Consider the following 22725-nt stretch of genomic DNA (forward strand, 5'->3'; position numbering starts at 1 on the left):
GCGGCTGAGCCTCATTCAAGAGTGCTAAGCCGACAGTAGGTCCACAGCATCTTAAAGAACTCCTGCACATTTTTTTATTCTCTGACCTGCCAGAAAGGTGCATGATGTAATGTGTACTGAATGCAATCTTCTCATCAGTGACTGTATTGGTGAGCTATCCATTCTCTTCTAATTTTTAGCTGTGCCCTGTGACCAACTCTCTGATCAACTGATCAAGTAAGTTTTACTTCTCTATTCATTCCTATGAGACTGACATTGAGGCCCCCATAAGAATACATAGAGAAACTGACTACCTGTCCGCACATAAGATGCTGTGGTATTTAGAATCTGATTGCTGGTCCCATGACACAGCTGAGGATCAGCAGGGAGGTTACAACTCACAAATACAGACACTGGTAAGAAGATAACATTCACTACAGACTACATCATGTACCTTTCTAGCAAGTCAGAGAATACTTTTTTTTGTGGGAGTTCTTCTTTAAGTGAATACAAGGCAGTTTTTGGAAGCATTAAAATCTGCCGTGTGAATGAGTCCTTAAGGACTAAATATTCAAGTTTGAAAATAAAAGTTTGTTAAAGACTGCTGGAATAAATGCACCAGAGCTACAAACATAGGAACTAATTAATACATGTTCTGCAGAGATTGACAAGTTATAAATACATTTAAAGTAGTTGAATTGCCCACCTTTGGATCATGGATTCCTGACAAAGCTTCAAAAGTCTTATCTCCCACCATTACTGCAGCCAGGTTTGCAGTGTAGCTGGATAGTACTAATAGACAGAAAATTGCCCACAGGTTCATAAGAACTCTTCCTGTGCAGCATTTTGGAGTTTTACTCGATACTGTCCTTCCAAAGAGAATGGCATAGCATAGGTTGAGTGCTGAAGAGTATGAGAAGACTTTCACCCTGTTACGTCCATGTGGAGTCATACCAAAAGGACTCTTCCATTCATAGAATGTAAGAAATAATGCAGTGATGTGCAAGGCCACAAATATACCAACCCACATGGACCAGTGAAGAGGCCACATGAAAGCTCCAATAGGAGAGGCAGTGTCTCGCATGCGAACCAAAATACCAAGGCTGGTAGAGTAGAATGGGCTAGTAAAGTCTATAACAGTGCTTCTTGCTGAGTTTATGCTAAATGATGAAACAGCCATGTGAGCTGCTCCGCTCAACAAGTCTCCAACTAGCCCTGTCCAGCGGTTGCCTTTCCGGGCTCCATATTTTCCATCTCCAACAATGTACAGCTCAAAGTGAAATCCAAGATCTTCTGCTAGCTTTTCTAATAAATCAATGCAGTAGCCATAACAACAAGTTTTGTATTCTAGTGGCACAGAACCATTTAGTGAATTAAGCTCTTCAAACAGCATATCCAATAAAGCAGAGTTATTTGTGTGAGGGTTTAGGCACATTTGACCAGCTGGACAACTTCCATCAGCATCCACCGCTCGAGTGAAAACAAAGGGATGTTCCACAAGGGTTACCACCCTGATCTTTGTACGTTGTATCACTACTGGTGCTGGTTCCAGTTTTTTTATGCGATTTTGCCAAACACCTTCTTCCAATTCCATTTTCCCTTCATACCAGCCACCCACAGTTACCCAGGTGGGATCTCCTAAAGAGTCACGGACCAAGCTCCATATCTTGTAGTGGTGATCAGTGTGGATCAGATTATTGTTCATTATATACACTTGACCAGTTTGTCCTGAGAATGATGTGTTGGCTAAGTACCTAGGATTAACAAAGTAATATTAACATCTACTTAAAACCATTCCACCATCATCTCATAAATGTGGCCTCAGGTAGATACTACACCTAAAATAAATGAACACAGCCGAAGCTCTTGGGCTTTTTGTGCTCCAACATAAAATCATTGTGGATTATGTTTTTTTAACAGAAAAAGATTAATCTGAAAGTAAAAGTCTATATTAGTTACACTTATTAAATAGCAAATAAGTAAATTTACCCGCATGAATATTATGCTATATCAGCCAATGAGAGCATACAAGAAAATTTAAAGAGTCACTGTACTTTCACACAATTTAATTTAATAGAGAATGGTGTAAAAAAGCAAGCTTCTAAATAACTTTATTTAAAAAATATGCCTGTGTCATTGCTGTAAGGTCATTGCCACTACGGGTCTCAATTCCCCCTAATTTGCAGTCCACTGCCTGTTGCCAGGCAAGATATGTCCCTAGTAACAGAGACAAAGAAGATGGCAGAGTGGAAGTGGGGGCATGTCAGAGCTGGCTGAGATCCTAAACCTGATAAAAGAACTGCTTCTATACTGCTTCTGAAGATAAAAGGAGCCTCCTATCTTTCTGTGAGTGTGATCTCTCCCTCCTTATCTGTTCTGTGAGCTCTGGACCTGAAAGCAAACATAGCATAAAATAAGCGGAAGGACATCATAGCAGTACAGTACTGGCAGATTCCACAGAAGGGTGATCCCCCTGCTTCTGAGAGAAATGCATCTAGCTGTGCAGCTGAAGAGGGGAATAATTAGGTCAAAAAAGACATTAGGGAAGCCCAAAAAAGATCTGTTGCTACACAGTTATGATTTTACAGACAGTTTAAGAAACACAGCCATTATCTAAACTTTTTTTGAAAACTGAGGTGCGCTTAAAGTAAATCATTATCACTCGGAGTAAGAAAATCTACAAAAAAAAATGATTCTCTACAAAGAAATGTGGAAGGAATTAACCATGGTAGTGAGAGAAGTTAACGAGACCTTATATAACATTTAAGGAGTTCTAAGGGTATGCTAAGATGGAGGATTTTGGGTGTGGGTTTCAGCGTGTATTTGGTCCTGAAAACTGTGCCAAACCTGCAGTGATTCCACCTCCAATTGTTTTCAAATAGTTTTTCACCGCAATTCATGTGGCCAAGGTTTTTTTGCTGCCTATCTTTCAAGACCATTCCAAGAAAGTACTGGTCCATTCTTGCCACGGTTACTGCATGGAGCCCTTGCAAAGCTGCAGTGGTAGCCTGCTCACGGTTTAGTTCCATTCAATGGCGCTAAACCTAGAGCAGGTCCACATGAAAAGCCATGGCAAACCCTGCAGAACAGAGCAGCGGTTTCTACTGTTGAATACCTGAACATATACAGTTGCAAGAAAAAGTATGTGAACCCTTTGAAATGATATGGATTTCTGCACAAATTGATCATAAAATGTGATCTGATCTTCATCTAAGTCACAACAATAGACAATCACAGTCTGCTTCAACTAATAACACACAAATAATGAAATGTTACCATGTTTTTATTGAACACACCATGTAAACATTCACTGTGCAGGTGGAAAAAGTATGTGAACCCCTAGACTAATGACATCTCCAAGAGCTAAATGGAGTGAGGTGTCAGCCAACTGGAGTGCAATCAATGAGATGAGATTGGAGGTGTTGGTTACAGCTGCCCTTCCCCTTAAAAAAAACACACCAGTTCTGGGTTTACTTTTCACAAGAACCATTGCCTGATGTGAATGATGCCTCGCACAAAAGAGCTCTCAGAAGACCTACGATTAAGAATTGTTTACTTGCATAAAGCTGGAAAGGGTTATAAAAGTATCTACAAAAGCCCTGCAGTTCATTAGTCCACGGTAAGACAAATTGTCTATAAATGGAGAAAGTTCAGCACTGCTGCAACTCTCCCTAGGAGTGGCCGTCCTGTAAAGATGACTGCAAGAGCACAGCGCAGACTGCTCAATGAGGTGAAGAAGAATCCCAGAGTGTCATCTAAAGACTTACAAAAGTCTCTGGCATATGCTAACATCCCTGTTAGCGAATCTATGATGCGTAAAACACTAAACAAGAATGGATTTCATGGGAGGATACCACAGAGGAAGCCACTGCTGTCCAAAAAAACATTGCTGCACGTTTACAGTTTGCACAAGAGCACATGGATGTTCCACAGCAGTACTGGCAAAATATCTGTGGACAGATTAAATCAAAGTTGAGTTGTTTGGAAGAAACACACAACACTATGTGTGGAGAAAAAGAGGCACAGCACACCAACATCAAAACCTCATCCCAACTGTGAAGTATGGTGGTGGGGGCATTATGGTTTGGGGCTGCTTTGCTGCATCAGGGCCTGGACGGATTGCTATCATCAAAGGAAAAATTAATTCCCAAGTTTATCAAGACATTTTGCAGGAGAACTTAAGGCCATCTGTCCACTAGCTGAAGCTCAACAGAAGATGGGTGTTGCAACAGGACTACAACCCAAAGCATAGAAGTAAATCAACAACAGAATGGCCTAAACAGAGGAAAATACGCCTTCTGGAGTGGCCCAGTTAGAGTCCTGACCTCAACCCGATTGAGATGCTGTGGCATGACCTCAAGAAAGCGATTCACACCAGACATCCCAAGAATATTGCTGAACTGAAACGGTTCTGTAAAGAGGAATGGTCAAGAATTACTCCTGACCGTTATGCACGTCTGATCTGCAACTACAGGAAACGTTTGGTTGAAGTTATTGCTGCCAAAGGAGGTTCAACCAGTTATTAAATCCAAGGGTTCACATACTTTTTCCACCTGCAGTGTGAATGTTTACATGGTGTGTTCAATAAAAGCATGGTAACATTTAATTATTTGTGTGTTATTAGTTTAAACAGACTGTGATTGTCTATTGTTGTGACTTAGATGAAGATCAGATCACATTTTATGACCAATTTGTGCAGAAATCCATATCATTCCAAAGGGTTCACATACTTTTTCTTGCAACTGTAAATACCCATTGAGAGACTGTGGATAGAACCAAAGGGCATAGCTATAGGTGGTGTAAGAGAAGCAGTTGCACCCTGGCCTTGGTGTCTAGGGGGTCCAAAAACTGTTACAAATTTTTGCATTCAGACCCAGGAGATTTACGTTATACTATTGTGTGGCTGCTTAAAGGGCATTCATGAGCAGATTTGTACCTAAGAAACTGGCTGACCTGTTGCATGTACGCTTGGCAGTTGAAGGCATCTGTGTTGGTTCCATGTTCATATGTGCCTGCATTCCTGAGAAAAACTGTTTTAATATATGCAAATTAGCATTTAGGAGTAATGGAGAGGTTGCTGTTATACCTAGAGGCTCTGCACTCTCTGCAACTGCTGCTCTTTCTTCACTTTGATTGACAGGGCCAGGCATGATGACATTTTCACTGCCTGGCTCTGTCAATCAAAGTGGAGAGTGCATGGCAGTTACATAAGCAAGCAAACATATATTCTATCAAACTGTACGCATAAGCTGTTCTTTGTCGCATCAGCATGTCAACAGTAGCGTGCACTTTGCTGCAAAGCAAGAATTGCACAGAGCAGCTCAAGTTCTCCCCACGTGACAGTTCAAGACAGGGACTGCATTTTTGGAGAAATAATGCTGGTTAGGTATCTTCCAGTGAGGCTGAGTGCATGCCAATAGCCAGGGTTGAACTGGCCCGCTATAATACCAGAGGATCTTTAATAGTGGGCACCAAAGGTTCAGGTGAAAAAAATATTTGCAGCTGACTTTGGAGCTAATCACCTGCCACAAGGGTTTATTTCATAGATTCAAAACTTAGTAAACTGTACTGATGATATAATGGTTGGGCCCTGAAAACTATTTCTTCACATGGGCTCAACAACTCCAGTTCAACGTTGCCAACAGCTCCTGAAAGGCAGCAGAATCCACTAGATGGTAAGTCAGCGACTGCACCACCAGCAACTTGGCCAGGTGTGAGTTTAACTTGAGCATCACCATATTTCTGGGAGTTTTTCCTGGCACCACATTCCATTATCGATTGAATAAGAGTAGTCTAAGATCGTAATAAAGATGATACTCTTGTTGTGCTAGCTGGGGGCCACTAGTGATGGGTCATTGCAACTGATTTAGTACAAAGAGCCTGCTCCTTTACCTGAAATATGAGAGCCGGCACCCCCACTTCCCTCTTAACCTCCTCCTCATGGCAGTCTAAACGCCCACTGTTCTCAAAGAACTCATCCACAGGGAGACTCTCTTGAGTGTCTTCTACAGCACTTGGTGAGGTATTATTGCCTCTTCTAAGGATAAAAAGAAGGTGACCCACTAGAAGGAGGCAGTGAAGACAGAGAGGATGCAACTAAAAGGCTTCTCTGGGGTTGCAAGGAAGAAGAGCAGGAGGAATTCAGTCCATAATCTCATCCTCTTTGTCCTCAATAATAATGTTGCACCTTTGGAAGCCAGACAAAACTGTGGCCTACCACATCTACTTCTGACTGGAGGGCTGGTGCTGTTACTACCCATATTCTGACTCTGGGGCACTCTTCCAGTTCATAGGCATTTTATTATGAGTTAATAGTTAAATGTCTAAACTATGCGTTTAATATTATTGGTTCAACAATGTCATTTGTGTACTAAAATGTATATGAAACATATGGTCTGATGCAGCAATGGATCCACTAACAAGGATATAACAGTGCTGTGTTTGCGGTAAAATGTCTTTGAACTACACATTTAATAACACAATATAAAAATAGCATTATTGGCGTTAAAATGCTTTTGTTATAATGAGACGCATTTGACAAAATGGATACAATACACATGCACTATATGTGTAAAACTATGTAGAAACTTAAGTATTTTTTTTCTTTTAAAAAGTTGTCTTTCTATTCATATACAGAAAAAAATAAAAATTTTTGCTGGGCTAATGGATTTCAAATGCAACTCAATGCTGCATTAGCAGTAGCAAGCAACTGTATTAAGCCTGTGTGACCTGCACCTCAGTCCTTCAAAGCTTTCATTAATCAAATTCCCTAAAATCTATACAATTATATCTCTTTATCTCATCCTATTGTGTTCCTATCACAGTACATTAGTGGCTTGTGTCTATAATGTTTTTTTGATCAGACACTGCCACATACACTCCTTGCAGGTCACAAGCTGAAGACAGAATGACGATTCTTCTGTCTCAGCATTAAGATCTGCTTGCCTACTGCCCCTTGACTGGCTAATAAGGCTGTCTTTCAGCCTCTGTACCAATCAGGGTAAACCCTCCCCCCACTTCCTTCCAGTGTTATGTGATCCTCCGTCTCCTTCTTTCCTTGTGGCTTTGCCCAATATTAACATTAAAATGACAACGGGCACCATTTTTAGGTGATTTGTTCGAAATGAATTGCAAAAACTTCGGATTTGTTCGGTGGACAATTTTTAGTAAAATTTGAAATTAATTCAATTTGTTTAGAATTCATATGCTCAACTGTAGACTAGCACTCTGGATCGTTTCACTTGCCTCACTATGAAATGACTACACCAGCACTGAGAAGAACATGTAATGTACTGAAAAAGCCTTACACTATTTTTATTGCAAATACTGTATATTGCAATATACTTCATTTCAAAGGCTTGATTCATTGCACAGTAATACTTTATGTGAGGTAACCCCTTTAATGTTCTGGAGATGACAAATCAGAGTTCAGACTTTATTGGATTTGAAAATACTGTAGTTGTTCACTCATGGTCCCCATGCAACTTGACAGACTACAGTAAATAAAAAAAGGATAAGGAAAAACTATAGTATTCTGACATGTGTAGTTGAGGGTTAATCGTATCTTGAGGAAGAATATCCAGAAGATAGGATAAACTAGAGGCGCCAATGGATAAGGAGTATTGATAGATGTATTAACTATAGGTTTAAGTTATAGGTTTGTCTAATGAATGGGCAAGTCAGGAAAAGGAGTACGTAGCTAATAGAGGATAAGGAGGAAAAGGCTGCTCGTGTCCGCATGTAAAACAAGTGCAAAAAAAAGAACAAAGTGCTTATGTCGAGTGGGTACAGAAACCACAGGGCAAAGCCAGTTCTTAATCCCAGCTAGGATCGCCAAATCCCTTTAGGAGAGGAAACTTAAAAGGTAGTACTTTTCCAAACTAGGAAGGGTGATCAGGGTGAAAGTAACCCAGTACTTAAATCCAAAAGATAATAGAAAGGTGGTCAGGGTGAAGGTATCCCGGTACTTAAATCCAAGAAATAATGGAGTTGTTTCCAAATATTATAAAAGACAGTACCAAGAATTAAAATCCTAAAGTGACAGTATGAGCTTTACTCACTTCACAGGGGGGTGGTAACCTGGATAAACTTAAGACACCAGGAAACCATAAACCCCCTTTTCCTGGATCACAGCCAACGTCCACTGGGGCTTCTGGTCAAGTTCTTAATTAAGTCAGTAAATCCGGATTTGTCTCTTTCTTTACTCCTGCTACTAACTGAAGGGGATATTTCACCAAACCCTAGCCCTCCCTCTATTGCCAACTTCAGCTTCTCATCTGCCACACATAGAACCTCGAAAGTCTCTTTTAACTGTGCACTCTGGAATGCACGGTCGGTTTGTAACAAACTCCCCACAATCCACGACTTCTCCCTCTCACACTGTACTTGCTGGCTATTACAGAAACCTGGCTTCAACATTCTGACAATGCTTCCCCTGCCGCTTATCCTATTGTGGACTTCACTTCTCCTATACCCCCAGACCTGACTTGTACCCTCTCTCACAGTCCCCTCTTTTAAAATCCATACTATCAGACTCTTCTGCCCATTCCCCCTGTGAGTTGCAGTTGTTGATCGTCCTGCAGGCTCCCCCCACCTATTCCTGGATCACTTTGCTGCTTGGGTTCCTCACTTTCTATCTTCTGAATCATCAACTCTTGTAATATCCCCATTGATGAACTTATCTCCCCATCACCCTCTTACTTTCTTTCTATAACTTCCTCTCTTGGCCTATCAAAGCTTACTTCCTCTGCCATGCATGAGAATGCTCAGTATCAAACTTTAATAACTCATCATTCCTACTTTCTGACTATAATATTCTTTCCTTTGGTATAAAGACCTCTCACTCTTCTTACGAAAATCCTACTTTTCACTCTTATGGAAATCTACACACCATTAACTGCCAGAGACTCATTGACACCCTACAGTTAGCTCTTACCCCAATCTCTTCTCTCTCCTATCCAGACCTGGCTGCCAATCATTACAACCATACCCTCAAAACCACCCTAGATGAAGCAGCTCCAATATCAAACCGACCCTCTGAAAGCAAAACATGGCAAGCCTGGCACACACCTGAAACACGTTTTTTCCAGCGGTGCTCCACATGTGAAGAACTCTTATGGAGAAAATCACAAATATCAGCAGACTTCCTCCATTATAAATTTATGCTTAAAACATACAATTCAGCCCTCAACATTACCAAACACAAGTACTTCACTTCTCTCATCTCTTCACTCTTAAATAACCCAAAACGACTCTTTGACACTCTTCATTCCCTTCTAAGCTAAGTTTAAGAACCCATCACTGACCTCTGCTCTGATTACATGGCCACATACTTTAGACATAAGTTTGGCAATATCCAGAAGGAAATAATCTCCCAGTCCGCAACCAATTTCAATCATCCTCCCTCCCACTCTTCCACATGCTCTCTCTCCTCTTTTAACCCTATAAGAGATGAATAAATCTCCAAGCTTCTCTCTTCTTCTTGACCCATGACCTTCAGCAGTGATCCTATTCCCTTACACCTTCTTCAGTCCGTCTCCCCAGCTATCATCATTCACCTTACTAAAATATTTAACCTCTCTCAATCTTCTGGTATCTTTCTGTCCTCTTTCAAACATTCTGTTTGAACCCCTGTCATAACCCCACTACTAAACAACCATCTCTTGACCCGACCTGTGCTATTACCAACCGACCTGTTTCTAACCTCCCCTTCATCTCTAAACTCCTTGAACGTCTTGTCTATGCTCACTTAATAAGATATCTCTTTAAAAACTCTCTTCTTGACCCCTTACAACCTGCCTTTCGTCCTCTCCACTCTACAGAAACTGCCCTTACTAAAGTGTCTCCTGAAAGCAAAAAGGAATGCGACTATTCTCTACTGATTCTCCTGGATTTCTCTGGCCGCTTCTTTAGTGTATCATTTGCTGGCTATACTTCTCCTCTTCCTCTTGATGTTGGGGTTTCTCAGGGTTCAGTCCTAGGACCTCTACTCTTCTCTTTCTACATAGCCACCATCGGACAGACTATCAGCAGATTTGGCTTTCAGTACCATCTCTATGCTGATGACACCCAACTATACACCTCATCTCCTGACATCAGCCCTGCTTTACTAAAAAAAAAACAGGAATTGTTTGGCAGCTGTCTCTAACATCATGTCCTTTCTGTATCTAAAACTGAATCCCTCAAAAACTGAATTTCTTGTGTATTCCCCATCTACTAACCCACCTAACCCACCTAAACTTCATATTTCAATTTTGGTCTGCGGCACTATCACAATTCCTGGGCAACACGCCCGCTGTGTTGGGGTCATGTTTGACTCAAATCTTTCCTTTGTTCCCCATATCCAATCACTTGCTTGCTTTTGTCATCTGCACCTCAAGAATATCTCCAGAATCTGCCCTTTTCTTATGTTGGAAACACCCAAAACTCTTGTGGCTGCTTTGATGCATTCTTCTCTTGACTACTGTAATTCATTACTAATTGGTCTCCCTCTCACTAAACTCTCCCCCTTCAGTCTGTCCTAAATGCTGCAGCCAGGCTCATCTATCTATCCACCCGCTATACTGTTGGTACTAGCCTGTGTCAGTCACTTCACTGGTTGCCTGTCCACCACAGAATAAAGTTCAAACTTCTCACCCATACATCTCCTCATTTCAGTCTACCACCCTACTCGTGCTTTCCGTTCTCTTAGTGATCTAAGATAAAAATCCTCCATAATTCGTACCTCTCACTCCCGTCTTCAAGACTTTTCTCGAGCTGCATCTACTCTCTGAAATGCTCTGCCCCAGAATATCAGGTCATTTCACAATTTCCCTACCTTCAAACATGCCTTAAAACACATCTTTTTAGGCAGGCCTATCAAGCTTCCTAAACTGACTGTTCTTCTAGTAGCCCCCCCCCCCCCCCAACTCCTCAGACCTGAACTCGATCTTCTAACAGTCCCACACCCAAAGCAGATTGGCCTACACCACTGCTTTCAGTACAAAAACTACTACATACCACAATCAACTACCTTTTGTGTCACCCCCACTTACTCATAGATTGTAAGCTATTGCGAGCAGGGCTCTCACTCCTAGTGTTTCATGCTGTGATGTCTTTTGTTTTGTACATGAACCCTCTGACTTGTAAATCGCTGCAGAATATAGTGGCGCTATATAAATAAATATTTTCATTATTATTATTATTATCTTCTGTTTCAGGGCCATGCTGTTGGCATTTTATAAAAAATAATTTTTACCGGAAAACCCCTTTAAGTACCACAAGGACCTAGCCAGTTTTGGCATTGTGGACACAACACGATTTTATTGAATCTGAAGTGTCAATTTATGTGGTAAATGTTGTGAAACATTGTACTTTAAGATAGCGTTAAACTTTAGTCGATATGTCTTGTGTTTATTTGTGAAAAAAACCCAAAGTTGCAGAACATTTGTAAAAATTAGTAATTAATATTTTTTTTATAATGATAAGTAATGTTGGTACCTGCATCGCTTGTAAGTAATGGAGGCCATTATGGCACCAAAAATGGTAAAAGGCAGAGTGGACCCAGCATGCATGTGGCGCCAACACTTCCTGAACTTTATGGCGGCCATTATGGCGCATAACAGGTAGTATTAAGTGTTAGGACCCGTCTTACAGAGATTGCCTTGATGTTCGGCAGACGGGCTCAGATGGTTTTGTTACAAAATGCATTTGCCAAGCATCTCACTTCATAAATAAGCGTAGTATTAGCACTATGGCATTATTGTACTTTATCTGGTATGCAGGGTCTCTCTCTCTCTCTCTCTCTCTCTCTCTATATATATATATATATATATATATATATATATATGAAAAAGGGCAGCACTCCAGAAAAAATATTTAAAAGAAAAACCTTTTATTCACCCAGTGGTACAGCGATGTTTCAGCTCAACAATAGAGCCTTTCTCAAGCATTTTCATTTTCATGTGTGGGTAATTGCTTATTCCCATTGGGCTTTGCACCCGTACATCTTCAACATTTATGTCTGTGCTGCCATTTTTCATATACAGTCAGGTCCATAAATATTGGGACACCGACACAATTTTAACATTTTTGACTCTATACACCACCATAATGGATTTGAAATAAAACTAACAAGATGTGCTTTAACTGCAGACTGTCAGCTTTAATTTGAGGGTATTTACATCCAAATCGTGAACGGTGTAGGAATTACAACAGTTTGCATATGTGCCTCCAACTTGTTAAGGGACCAAAAGCAATGGGACATAATCATAAATCAAACTTTCACTTTTTAATACTTTCTATTCTACTATGAACCCCTCTATATATTTATTTACACTTCTCCAAATTTCTGCAGTTTCCCTTTGTGATTTTTAAAGACCTTCGGCCCACAGAAGGGATCCATGTGTTCCAATATATTTATCTATTTATATTTTTATATTGCGACTTTTATGTTATATATTTTTTAATACACAGGCAAATAAAATGTTTTTTCATGTCAAAAATCAAGTAGGGCATAGTTTTATATTATGTTGGTTACATTTTTAACAAAAACGCATCTAAATCGTAAAAACCGCAACTATACCGCACTAAAACCGCAATGGACTTAATTATGTTGAAATGATCCAGAATCCGGAAATTCCAGATTACTGAATGCAGTATAAAAGGAGGAGTGGGATGTAGAGCGCTTCAACCACTGTGGAAGGGGTGCAGACTCCCCGAAACGCGTCTGGTGTCAGGAAGAAGCGCTCATTCAACATCTACTATTAAATTGCATGGCCATGCAATAGAAGACTCTTCAGGTACGACTACCGCTTTGATATACCGCCCTGGTATACAAGTACGGACTTCATTGTACAAAGCACCGATCCTGCATATCCTGCCCCGCGATAACGTGACGTCATCCGCCTGAGACGTGCAAGGCGGGACGCCGAAAGCGACAAACATTGTACGCACCTCGTGGAAGCGCTGGGAGGTCTGACAGCAGGACGCGGTGCCAGGATTCAGGTAGGAACCCGGACTGTTAAATCTGAATACCAGTGAATTCACCGTTCAGGGCGGTTAGACTAACGATAAGAAGAGGATTACATCTGGAGTGATTCATTATACTATGATGCCGAAACTGGTCACCATTTAAGCCAGTACTTGGAGTGATTTATGACATATATCACTGAGACATTTTAAAAACAAGTTGCGGTGTGTGGCATAACAAACACTATTAGTGCCTACATTGCTTGTGACCGTCCTTTTCTAAGAATTAGATAACATTATGGACTGCAGACTGTGACACTACTATCATTGCATGCGGTTTTTTCAAGTGTCTTATTCCTGTTTAGGTTGTATTAATACGGTCTATACCTCAGTCTATTGGTACCATTTTATATTGTATGTGATTTGTGATTGTCATATTTTATATTGCATGTGGTTGTTATATTTTAATACCTATTGGACTTGGCAGGTCCTATCTGAATAAATATCAATATTGCACCCTATGGTCCAGGTGTTGTGAGTGCTCACTCCCTTGCTTCTCATTATCAATTTTTATTGGGTCGGGCACCCGATTTTGAGTTAGCAGCACCCGTCATAGCCACTAGGTGTAGAGCCAACCACTCATTCATTTACTACTTTTTAATACTTGGTTGCAAATCCATTGCAGTCAATTACAGCCTGAAGTCTGGAACGCATAGACATCACCAGACGCTGGGTTTCATCCCTGGTGATGCTCTGCCATGCCTCTACTGCAACTGTCTTCAGTTCCTGCTTTTCTTGGGGCATTTTCCCTTTAGTTTTGTCTTCAGCAAGTGAAATGCATGCTCAATCAGATTCAGGTCAGGTGATTGACTTGGCCATTGCATAACAGTCCACTTCATTCCCTTAAAAACTCTTTGGTTGCTTTTGCAGTATGCTTTGGGTCATTGTCCATCTGCACTCTGAAGCGCCGTCCATTGGCAGCCATACATGCCCACGCCATGCCCACGCCACGCCATGACACTACCACCACCATGCTTCACCGATGAGGTGGTATGCTTAGGATCATGAGCAGTTCCTTTCCTTCTCCATACTCTTCTCTTCCCATCACTCTGGTATAAGTTGATCTTGGTCTCATCTGTCCATAGGATGTTGTTCCAGAACTGTGAAGGCTTTTTTAGATGTCGTTTGGCAATGGTTTACATCTTGTGGTGAACCCTCTGTATTCACTCTGGTGAAGTCTTCTCTTGATTGTTGATTTTGACACACATACACCTACCTCCTGGAGAGTGTTCTTGATCTGGCCAACTGTTGTGAAGGGTGTTTTCTTCACCAGGGAAAGAATTCTTAATCATCAGTCATCCACCATAGTTGTTTTCCCCTCACCCATGACTGCACCCCATGCGACCAGGGACCTCCCATCCGGGACAGGAAACCTGAGAAGATAAAAGGTTCACACCCCCACCAAGCACCAGTTCAGGTTTCCTGTCCTCCGGATGGGAAGTCTCTGGGAAGCTCACGTTGGATTTCACGTCGGTTCTCACCTACAGCCGGGGGGAGGCCCAGGTTCTTATCCGGTGGGTGGCCTCCCCCAGGTGGCGTCAGGCTCTCCGGGGCTGCTGCCTACAGTCTGGGCCTCTTCCCCCACATTCCGGCGCTGGCCTGAGGGAGCCGCTGTGGCCGTGTTCAGGCGGCTTCCCTCCTTGCTCCCGGGTTGCCCGTCTTCCTGTCGGCGTCGGAAGGGGCGTCTGCGCATGCGCACGCCCCGACGCGGGGGGGCGGGGCTTGACCCGGAAGTTGGGTTAAGCGCCGATGTGTGCCCTGGCGCGTCTTTTAAAATATAAATGGGGCAGAGGGGGGGAACCCAGCCGGCTGATGTGGCACACAGTGTGGTGCTGAAGAGGCTCTTTGCGGTCAGCAAGATGTCAGAGCCTGCAGACGGACGCGCCGAACCCCTGGAACCCTCAAGGCCCGCGAGTCCGGTACCAGTCCTGAGGAGTGGGGGCTAAAGAAGGTGGTGAGATATATCCTTTTTTATTAATGGGGTGTAATCTGCTTGATTTGTGTAGGTGGCAAAGCCCCCCAAAAAAGCGGCCTCAAAGACGAAGCATAAGGAGTGTGCAGGATGTAAGACCCCCCTAGCTGCCTCCTATTCTAAGCCGTTATGCTCCCCATGTATTGATAAGTTGGTGGCAGAGGAGTCACGGAGCCTTTCCAGGAATATGCGATCTTTAATAAGATCTGAAGTGAAAGCATCCCTAAAATCCTTAACTACGAATCGCCCGCAGTCTCCGGGAAGATCTCCGGATATGAGGGATTCGGATATAGACCGTTCGGACGTGGAGGAAAGAGAAGCAGGCCAGTTACTCTCCGATGATAATACTTCGTCAGCAGAAGAAGAAACAGGGGGATCCCTTTTCTCGCCTGAAGATACCCAAAACCTCCTTAAAGCGGTCAGAGCGACGATGCAATTAGAAGAGGTGAAACAACCTAAATCAACAGCAGACGTTGCCTTTCAGGGGTTAGGTCCCAGAAAGCAGAGAGTTTTTTCCATTCATGAGAATGTGCAGGCATTAATTAAAAAGGAATGGAAGAATCCTGATAGGAAGTTTTTTATTCCAAGCTCTGTCAAAAGGAAATATCCCTTTGATGAAAAGGTAGCAGCCTGTTGGGACAAGGCCCCTATTGTTGATGCTGCGGTGGCAAAGATTGCCAAGAAGTCTGCTCTTCCGTTCGATGACCTGGGTAACCTATCTGATCCTCTGGATAAAAAAGCGGATTTTTATTTGAAGAAGGCCTGGGAATCATCCTCTACCTGCTTGAGGCCGGCGGTTGCAGCGTCATGGGTCTCTAGGTCACTACATATCTGGCTGGAACAGCTGGAACAGCATCTCAGTGAGAAGAAACCAAGAGAAGAAGTTTTGGCCTCTCTTCCCACCTTTTTTAAGGCTGTTGATTTTTTAGCCGATGCCTCCACAGATATAGTTAGGTTCTCAGCCAGATCATCCGCCTTATCCAATGCAGCTAGAAGAGCTATCTGGCTGAAGTCCTGGAAGGCGGATCAGGGTTCTAAGGCTAGGTTATGCGCTATCCCCTGTGAGGGTGACAGGCTCTTTGGGTCTTCCCTTGATGATATACTTGAAAAGGCCTCGGATAGGAAGAAGGGTTTTCCAGCTCCTCAACGCCCCCCCTTTTTTCGTAGATACCAAGGCAAAAGGCAAAGGGGTAGGCAGTATGATAAAAGGGAAAGGGATAGATTTCCTAAGAAATCCGGAGGTTTCCTCTTTAAACCCCAAGATCAAAGGCCCAAAGATAAGCAATGACGCCGAATCCCAGGTAGGGGGAAGGTTATCTCTCTTTCTCCCAGCCTGGAAAAACATAACCAAGAACGGCTGGATCCTGGGGGGGATTGGAGAGGGGTTCCGGCTGGAGCTTCTGACCCGTCCCCGGGACTCGTTCAGGCTAACAGATTACCCCAAGGATCTAGTCAAGAGACAGGCCTTAGAGTCAGAGGTCCTGCTACTTCTGCAAAAAGGGGTGGTTGTCCCGGTTCCGCAGGCAGAGAGGGGCAGGGGTTTTTACTCTCCTCTTTTTTTAGTAAAAAAACCCAATGGATCCTTTCGGGCAATCCTGAACCTGAAGAAATTAAACAAATTCCTCAGCTACAAAAAATTCCGCATGGAGACCATAAGGTCGGCCATAGATCTACTATCAAAGAATTGCTGGATGGCGACTCTGGACTTAGAGGACGCGTACTACCACGTGCCAATACATGTGTCCTCCCAAAAATATTTGAGGACAGCAGTCTGGGTTCAGGGGGAATGTCTACACCTGCAATACAGAGCCCTCCCCTTTGGGGTTTCTCAAGCCCCCAGAATCTTCACAAAGGTGATTGCGGAAGTAGCCTCCTTCCTAAGATTGTCAGGGGTTCCGTTGCTGCCATACTTGGACGACTTCCTGTTTATTTCCCAGACCAAAGAGGGCTTGATTCAAAACATCGAGGTTTCCTGCGCCCTGTTAAAGAGCCTGGGCTGGAAAATAAATTGGAAGAAGTCTTGCCTAACTCCATCCCAGAGTTGTGTATTTTTAGGCATCCTTTTAGACTCCCGAGTAGAAAAGTCATTCCTCCCGTCCGCCAAGATATTCTCCATCAGAGAGCATGTTTTGGATCTTTTCAGATCCTACCTCTGCTCGTTCAGGAGGGCAATGGCAGTGCTGGGCCACCTGACAGCAACCTTTCCAGCGGTCCTATATGCACAGGCTCATACAAGGAAGCTACAGTCATGCATCCTGTGCCAATGGGACGGCTGCAAGCAGTCGTTGGACCGGCTTTTCCACTTATCCGCAGAGGCGAGAGTGTCTCTTCTTTGGTGGACTGTGACAGAAAATCTCTCAGCAGGAGTACCATGGGCCTTTCGGGATCCCATTGTAATAACAACGGACGCCAGCCCGTGGGGTTGGGGGGCCCACTCGGAGAACAGGGGTTGGCAAGGGAGGTGGGATTTAAACACCAGGAAAGCCTCCTCGAACCTCAAAGAACTGAAAGCAGTAGAGATGGCATTAAAAGCAATAGCTCCAGACATATCCTTCAGAAACATAGTTCTATACTCAGACAACTTGACTACAGTGGCATATATCAACCATCAAGGCGGAACAAGAGTACCTTCTCTGGCAATACTCTGTCACCAGATCTTTCAGCTGGCAGAGCAGAGACATCTATCTCTGTCGGCGGTCCACATAAAAGGGAAAGAAAACATAGTAGCCGATTTTCTGAGTCGCACCCAGCTAAAGCAGGGGGACTGGTGCCTAAACTCAGAAGTCTTCTCCCAGTTAACACAGAGGTTCGGCCTCCCTACGATCGACCTATTTGCCTCCAGAAAGAACAGGAAAGTGGAAAGGTTCTTCTCCATAAATCGTCTGGACGATCCAACAGCTTTAGACGGATTAGCACAGGACTGGACTCAGGAGGAGGGTTATGCCTTCCCTCCGTTTTCCCTAATCCCGCAGGTCCTGAAAAAAGTCCAGAGGGAGAAAGCAACGATTACCCTAGTGGCCCCAGTGTGGCCGAAAAGGTCCTGGTACTCCTGCCTCCTAGACCTAGCAATAACCCCCCCTTGGATTCTCCCCCTTCGGGAGGATCTATTATATCAAGGCCCGATCCTGCATCCCAGTCCAGGAATTCTGCATCTGGCAGCATGGAGGCTGAGAGGGAGAATTGGTTAGGTCGGGGTCTGTCCCAATCTGTAGTTTCCACCATTTTGGGAAGTAGGAAAGACACCACGGCCAGAAAATACAATAAGATCTGGGAAGTCTTTTCCTCCTTTTTAGGGATCAATCCTGACCCCTTTTCTCCTCCAGATGTCTCTAGGGTTCTAGATTTTCTACAAGCTGGCTTGGATAAGGGGCTTAGGGCTTCCACCCTTAGAGTACATGTGGCAGCCTTGAGTTACTTCTTCGATTCCCAGCTGGCCCTGCATCCTTGGGTTAAAAGGTTTCTGTCGGCAGCCTCCAGGATCCGCCCTTCGATAAGACCCTTGTCCCCTCCTTGGGACCTAAACACGGTCTTGACGGCCCTGTCACAGAAACCTTTTGAGCCCCTGTCAGATTTGCCAATAGATATGCTCTCTTTTAAGATGTCCTTTTTACTGGCCATTACTTCAGCTAGGAGGATCTCAGAGATTCAGGCTTTCTCGGCTTTTCCTCCTTATACCCAGGTCTTGGATGACAAAGTTATCATTAGGCCTCTCCCGTCCTTCCAGCCAAAGGTGGTTTCGGACTTCCATAGAAGTCAGGATGTTGTCCTTCCATCTTTTTGCCCGAATCCCTCTAATAGTTTAGAAAGGGAGTATCATTGCCTGGACGTCAAAAGATGTCTACTTGCTTATTTAGAGTCTACCTCGGCCTGGAGGTTGGATGAAAACCTCCTTATTCAGTTTTGGGGTAGAAATAAGGGGCGGAAAGTGTCCACGGCGGTTATTGCTAGATGGGTTAAAAGGGCCATTTCCGAAGCCTATTTAGCGCAGGGTCTCTCGCCCCCTTCAGGGTTTGGAGCCCACTCCACTCGAGCGGTAGCTACGTCCTGGGCCGAGAAGGCGGATGCCTCCCTGGCCCAAATTTGTAGAGCCTCAACTTGGAGCTCTCAACATACCTTTTTAAAACATTACAGGCTCCAGCTTCACGCGGATTCCGCCTTTGGTAGGAAGGTGCTTCAGGCAGTTGTCCCCCCCTAATTTCTCATTAATAGTCTATCTCGCATGGGGTGCCGTCATGGGTGAGGGGAAAACAACATTGCTTACCGGTAATTGTTTTTCTCGATACCCATGACGGCACCCCCGAAATTTTCCCTTCCCTATAATAGAAGTATATTAAAAAAAAAAAAAAAAAAACTAAAAAGCCTTTAGTTGTTCCTTTATTAGGTTATATGCGGGGTAGCCCGCTATTTCCATATTGGTTTCTGAGAGTTTTCTCTCTTAAGTATTGAAGAGATATAATGTACCGTATTGGATCTCTCTCTCTCTATTTTTCTTACGTGTATTCACCTCCGGAGTACTGTTTATTACTATCACTGGTGCTTGGTGGGGGTGTGAACCTTTTATCTTCTCAGGTTTCCTGTCCCGGATAGGAGGTCCCTGGTCGCATGGGGTGCCGTCATGGGTATCGAGAAAAACAATTACCGGTAAGCAATGTTGTTTTCCGTAGTCTTCCGGGTCTTTTGGTGTTGCTGAGCTTACCGGTGTGTTCCTTCTTTTTAAGAATGTTCCAAACAGTTGTTTTGGCCACGCCTAATGTTTTTGCTATCTCTCTGATGGGTTTGTTTTTTTTTTTTTCAGCCTAATGATGGCTTGCTTCACTGATATTGACAGCTCTTTGGATCTCATCTTGAGAGTTGACAGCAACAGATTCCAAATGCAAATAGCACACTTGAAATGAACCCTGGACCTTTTATCTGCTCATTGTAATTGGTATAATAAGGGAAGAACACACACCTGGCCATGGAACAGCTGAGAAGCCAATTGTCCAATTACTTTTGGTCCCTTAACAAGTGGGAGGCACATATGCCAACTGTTGTAATTCCTACACCGTTCACCCGATTTGGATGTAAATACCCTCAAATTAAAGCTGACAGTCTACAGTTAAAGCATATCTTGTTTGTTTCATTTTAAATCCATTGTAGTGTATAGAGCCAAAAATGTTAGAATTGTGTCGATGTCCCAATATTTATGGACCTGACTGTATATATGTATGTGTATGTGTGTATGTATGTATATATATATATATATATATATATATATATATAATATATAATATAGCAAGTGTTCAGCAACTGTGAACAGCACAACACATGTCTGTGATGGCGGGTGCCAGCGGCTGATGAAGCATTCCAGGCTTCAAAAACAATATAAGGCCTCATGCACACGACCGTTGTGTGCATCCGCGTCCGTTCCATCATTTTTCACAGTTTAGCGGAGGTCCCATTCATTTCTATGGAGCTGTGAAAAAAAACTGATAGTCCTCCGTTTTTTCTCCGCGTCCGTGATCCGTGATTCCAGTCCGTCCAAAAAATATAACCTGTCCTATTCTTGTCAGTGGAAAACGGAGGACAGACCCATTCAAGTCAATGGGTCCGTCAAAAAAAACTGATGCACAACTGGTATGTCATCCGTGTCCGTGTCCGTTTTTTTCTACAAGACCTTGGTGCAATAAAATTACACTTTTCATTAACCTTCCTTTTTTTCCCCTGTCAGACAAAAAAAAGGAAGACACAAGGAAACACAACTGAAGCAAAATCGGACACGGACCACTGAAGCCAAATCACTGACAGTGAAAAAACCCTGTCGTGTGCATGAGGCCTAAATCCAGGAAATCCACGGCACTTCCTTCAGTAAAAACGTAAGTGTTTATTTACCAGAAATACAACGTTTCAGTTCGCACACTGGAACCTTTTTCAAGCAGTGATGTGAAAGGGGAGTGCACATAACATATTTGTGAGGGCTGTTTTTTTGCGGGACGAGGTGCCATTTTTATTGCTACCATTTTGGGGTACAACTTTTTGATTGATTGATATTATGTTTTTTTGTGCGATGACTAAAATGGCATAATTTTTATTAGTTTTTTTTTACACCGTTCACTTGATAGGGTAGATCATGTCATATTTTTGTAGAGCCAATTGTTACGCATTCGGTGATACCAAATATGTCTATTTTTTATTTCTATTTTTACATTGTACGCAATAAGAGCATTTTTAGAAAAACAAAATCATGTTTTTGTGTTGCAATTTTCATAGAGCCATATGGCTATGGTGTTTTGTGGGGGCAAATTTTTTGCGGTATGAGGTGACATTTTTATTGCTACCATTTTGGGGTACATACGACTTTTTGATTGATTAACATAATGTTTTTTGGGAGGTAAGCTCAATAAAAAATCAGTTTTAGCTCAATGTTTTTTTTTTTTTTTTTTACAGCATTCACCTGATGGGGCAGATCATATGATATTTTAGATCCAGTCGTTGTTGACGCGGTGATACCAAATATGTCTATTTTTTTTCTATTTTTTAAATAACGGATTTGGGGGGCAATTTTTTTTAAAATGTGAAACTTTTTTTATTTTTTTATCTTTCAAAACACTTAATATTTTTATTTTTTCAATTTTTTATTTTACACTTTGTGTCCCCCATAAGGTCATACAAGACCTCTGGGGGACATTTAACTTCATTCTTTTTAATTTTTCACTATTGATTTCTCCTGTAACAGGGGCTGACATAGTAGCCCCAGTTACAGTGGAAATACATTCCCCCCCAGAGAGACTGTACAGCAGTATACTGTGCTGTACTGCCTCTGTGCAGAGCTGATCGTGGTATATGGAAGACCTGACAGCTCCTGCACTCCCCCGGCCACGGCTGTCACATGACCACCGGGCCGGGACAGGAAGCGGCATAGCGCTTCCTGATCTGCATACACAGCGCTCATTGAGCGCTGTGCATACAGCGATCTAGAAGGCAGGGACACCCAGGAACGGTCCCTGCCTTCTCCCTGGGGTGTCCTTCTGTCACTGACAGCGGGCGCCCCGCTCGGCAGCTGCATGATTAGAGTGCAGCTGCGATCTCTGAATGGACTTTCCAGAACGTCCATTCAGACATAAACCGACTGCCCAAGGATGTTTATAGTCAATGGGCGGCCGGGAAGTGGTTAATCAGATTTTTAGAATTTCTTTGACCATGAAAAAAATAAAAAAATTTGTACAAGAAAATGGAGCTTTAGGCCCAAACTTTCTTTTTCACAATTGATAACAGGAGACTATCACTCCACAATTTGCTTCTCCATTTTCAATACAATAACACCCCATTTATGGTTGTAAACTGCTGTATGGAGATATACCAGGGCTCAGAAGGGAAGAAGTGGCATCTGGATTTTCTAACATGGAATTTGCTGAATTGGTTTTTAGGAGCCATAACTTAGTTATTTTTTTGCTGACTGAGCTGTGTGAGGGCTTATTTCTTGCAGAACAAGCTGTAGTTTTTATTTTGGGGTAAATTTGGCTTTCTGATAGCTTTTCATCAGATTTTGTGGAAGGTGAGGTAAGCAAAATTATTTTTTCTGAGGTTCACCTTGTAGTATATATGATATGACTTTATTTTGCAGGTTGATGCGATTATGGCAATACCAAATTTAGGGTGGTTCACATCTGCGTTCTGGATTCCATTATGGCTTTAGAGGCATTCCGTTTTGATCCGCCATAATAGAAGTATGTGCGAATCATAACTAGTGTTGAGCGCGAATATTCGAAAAGCAAATTTTTATTGTG

The 22725-nt window shown here is 42.9% G+C and overlaps 1 protein-coding gene across 1 annotated transcript in view; it reads right to left on the reverse strand.

Annotated features, from left to right (window-relative positions):
* Positions 1 to 22725, reverse strand: part of GRIN3B (glutamate ionotropic receptor NMDA type subunit 3B) — a 145595-nt gene that overhangs the window by 52452 nt on the left and 70418 nt on the right. Inside the window, exon 3 of the mRNA XM_040420411.1 lies at positions 686 to 1733. Coding sequence (XP_040276345.1) covers positions 686 to 1733 — 1048 coding nt within the window. The remainder of the gene's footprint in view (positions 1 to 685; positions 1734 to 22725) is intronic.

The sequence above is a fragment of the Bufo bufo genome, chromosome 2 (assembly GCF_905171765.1).
Source record: "Bufo bufo chromosome 2, aBufBuf1.1, whole genome shotgun sequence".
NCBI lineage: Eukaryota > Metazoa > Chordata > Amphibia > Anura > Bufonidae > Bufo > Bufo bufo.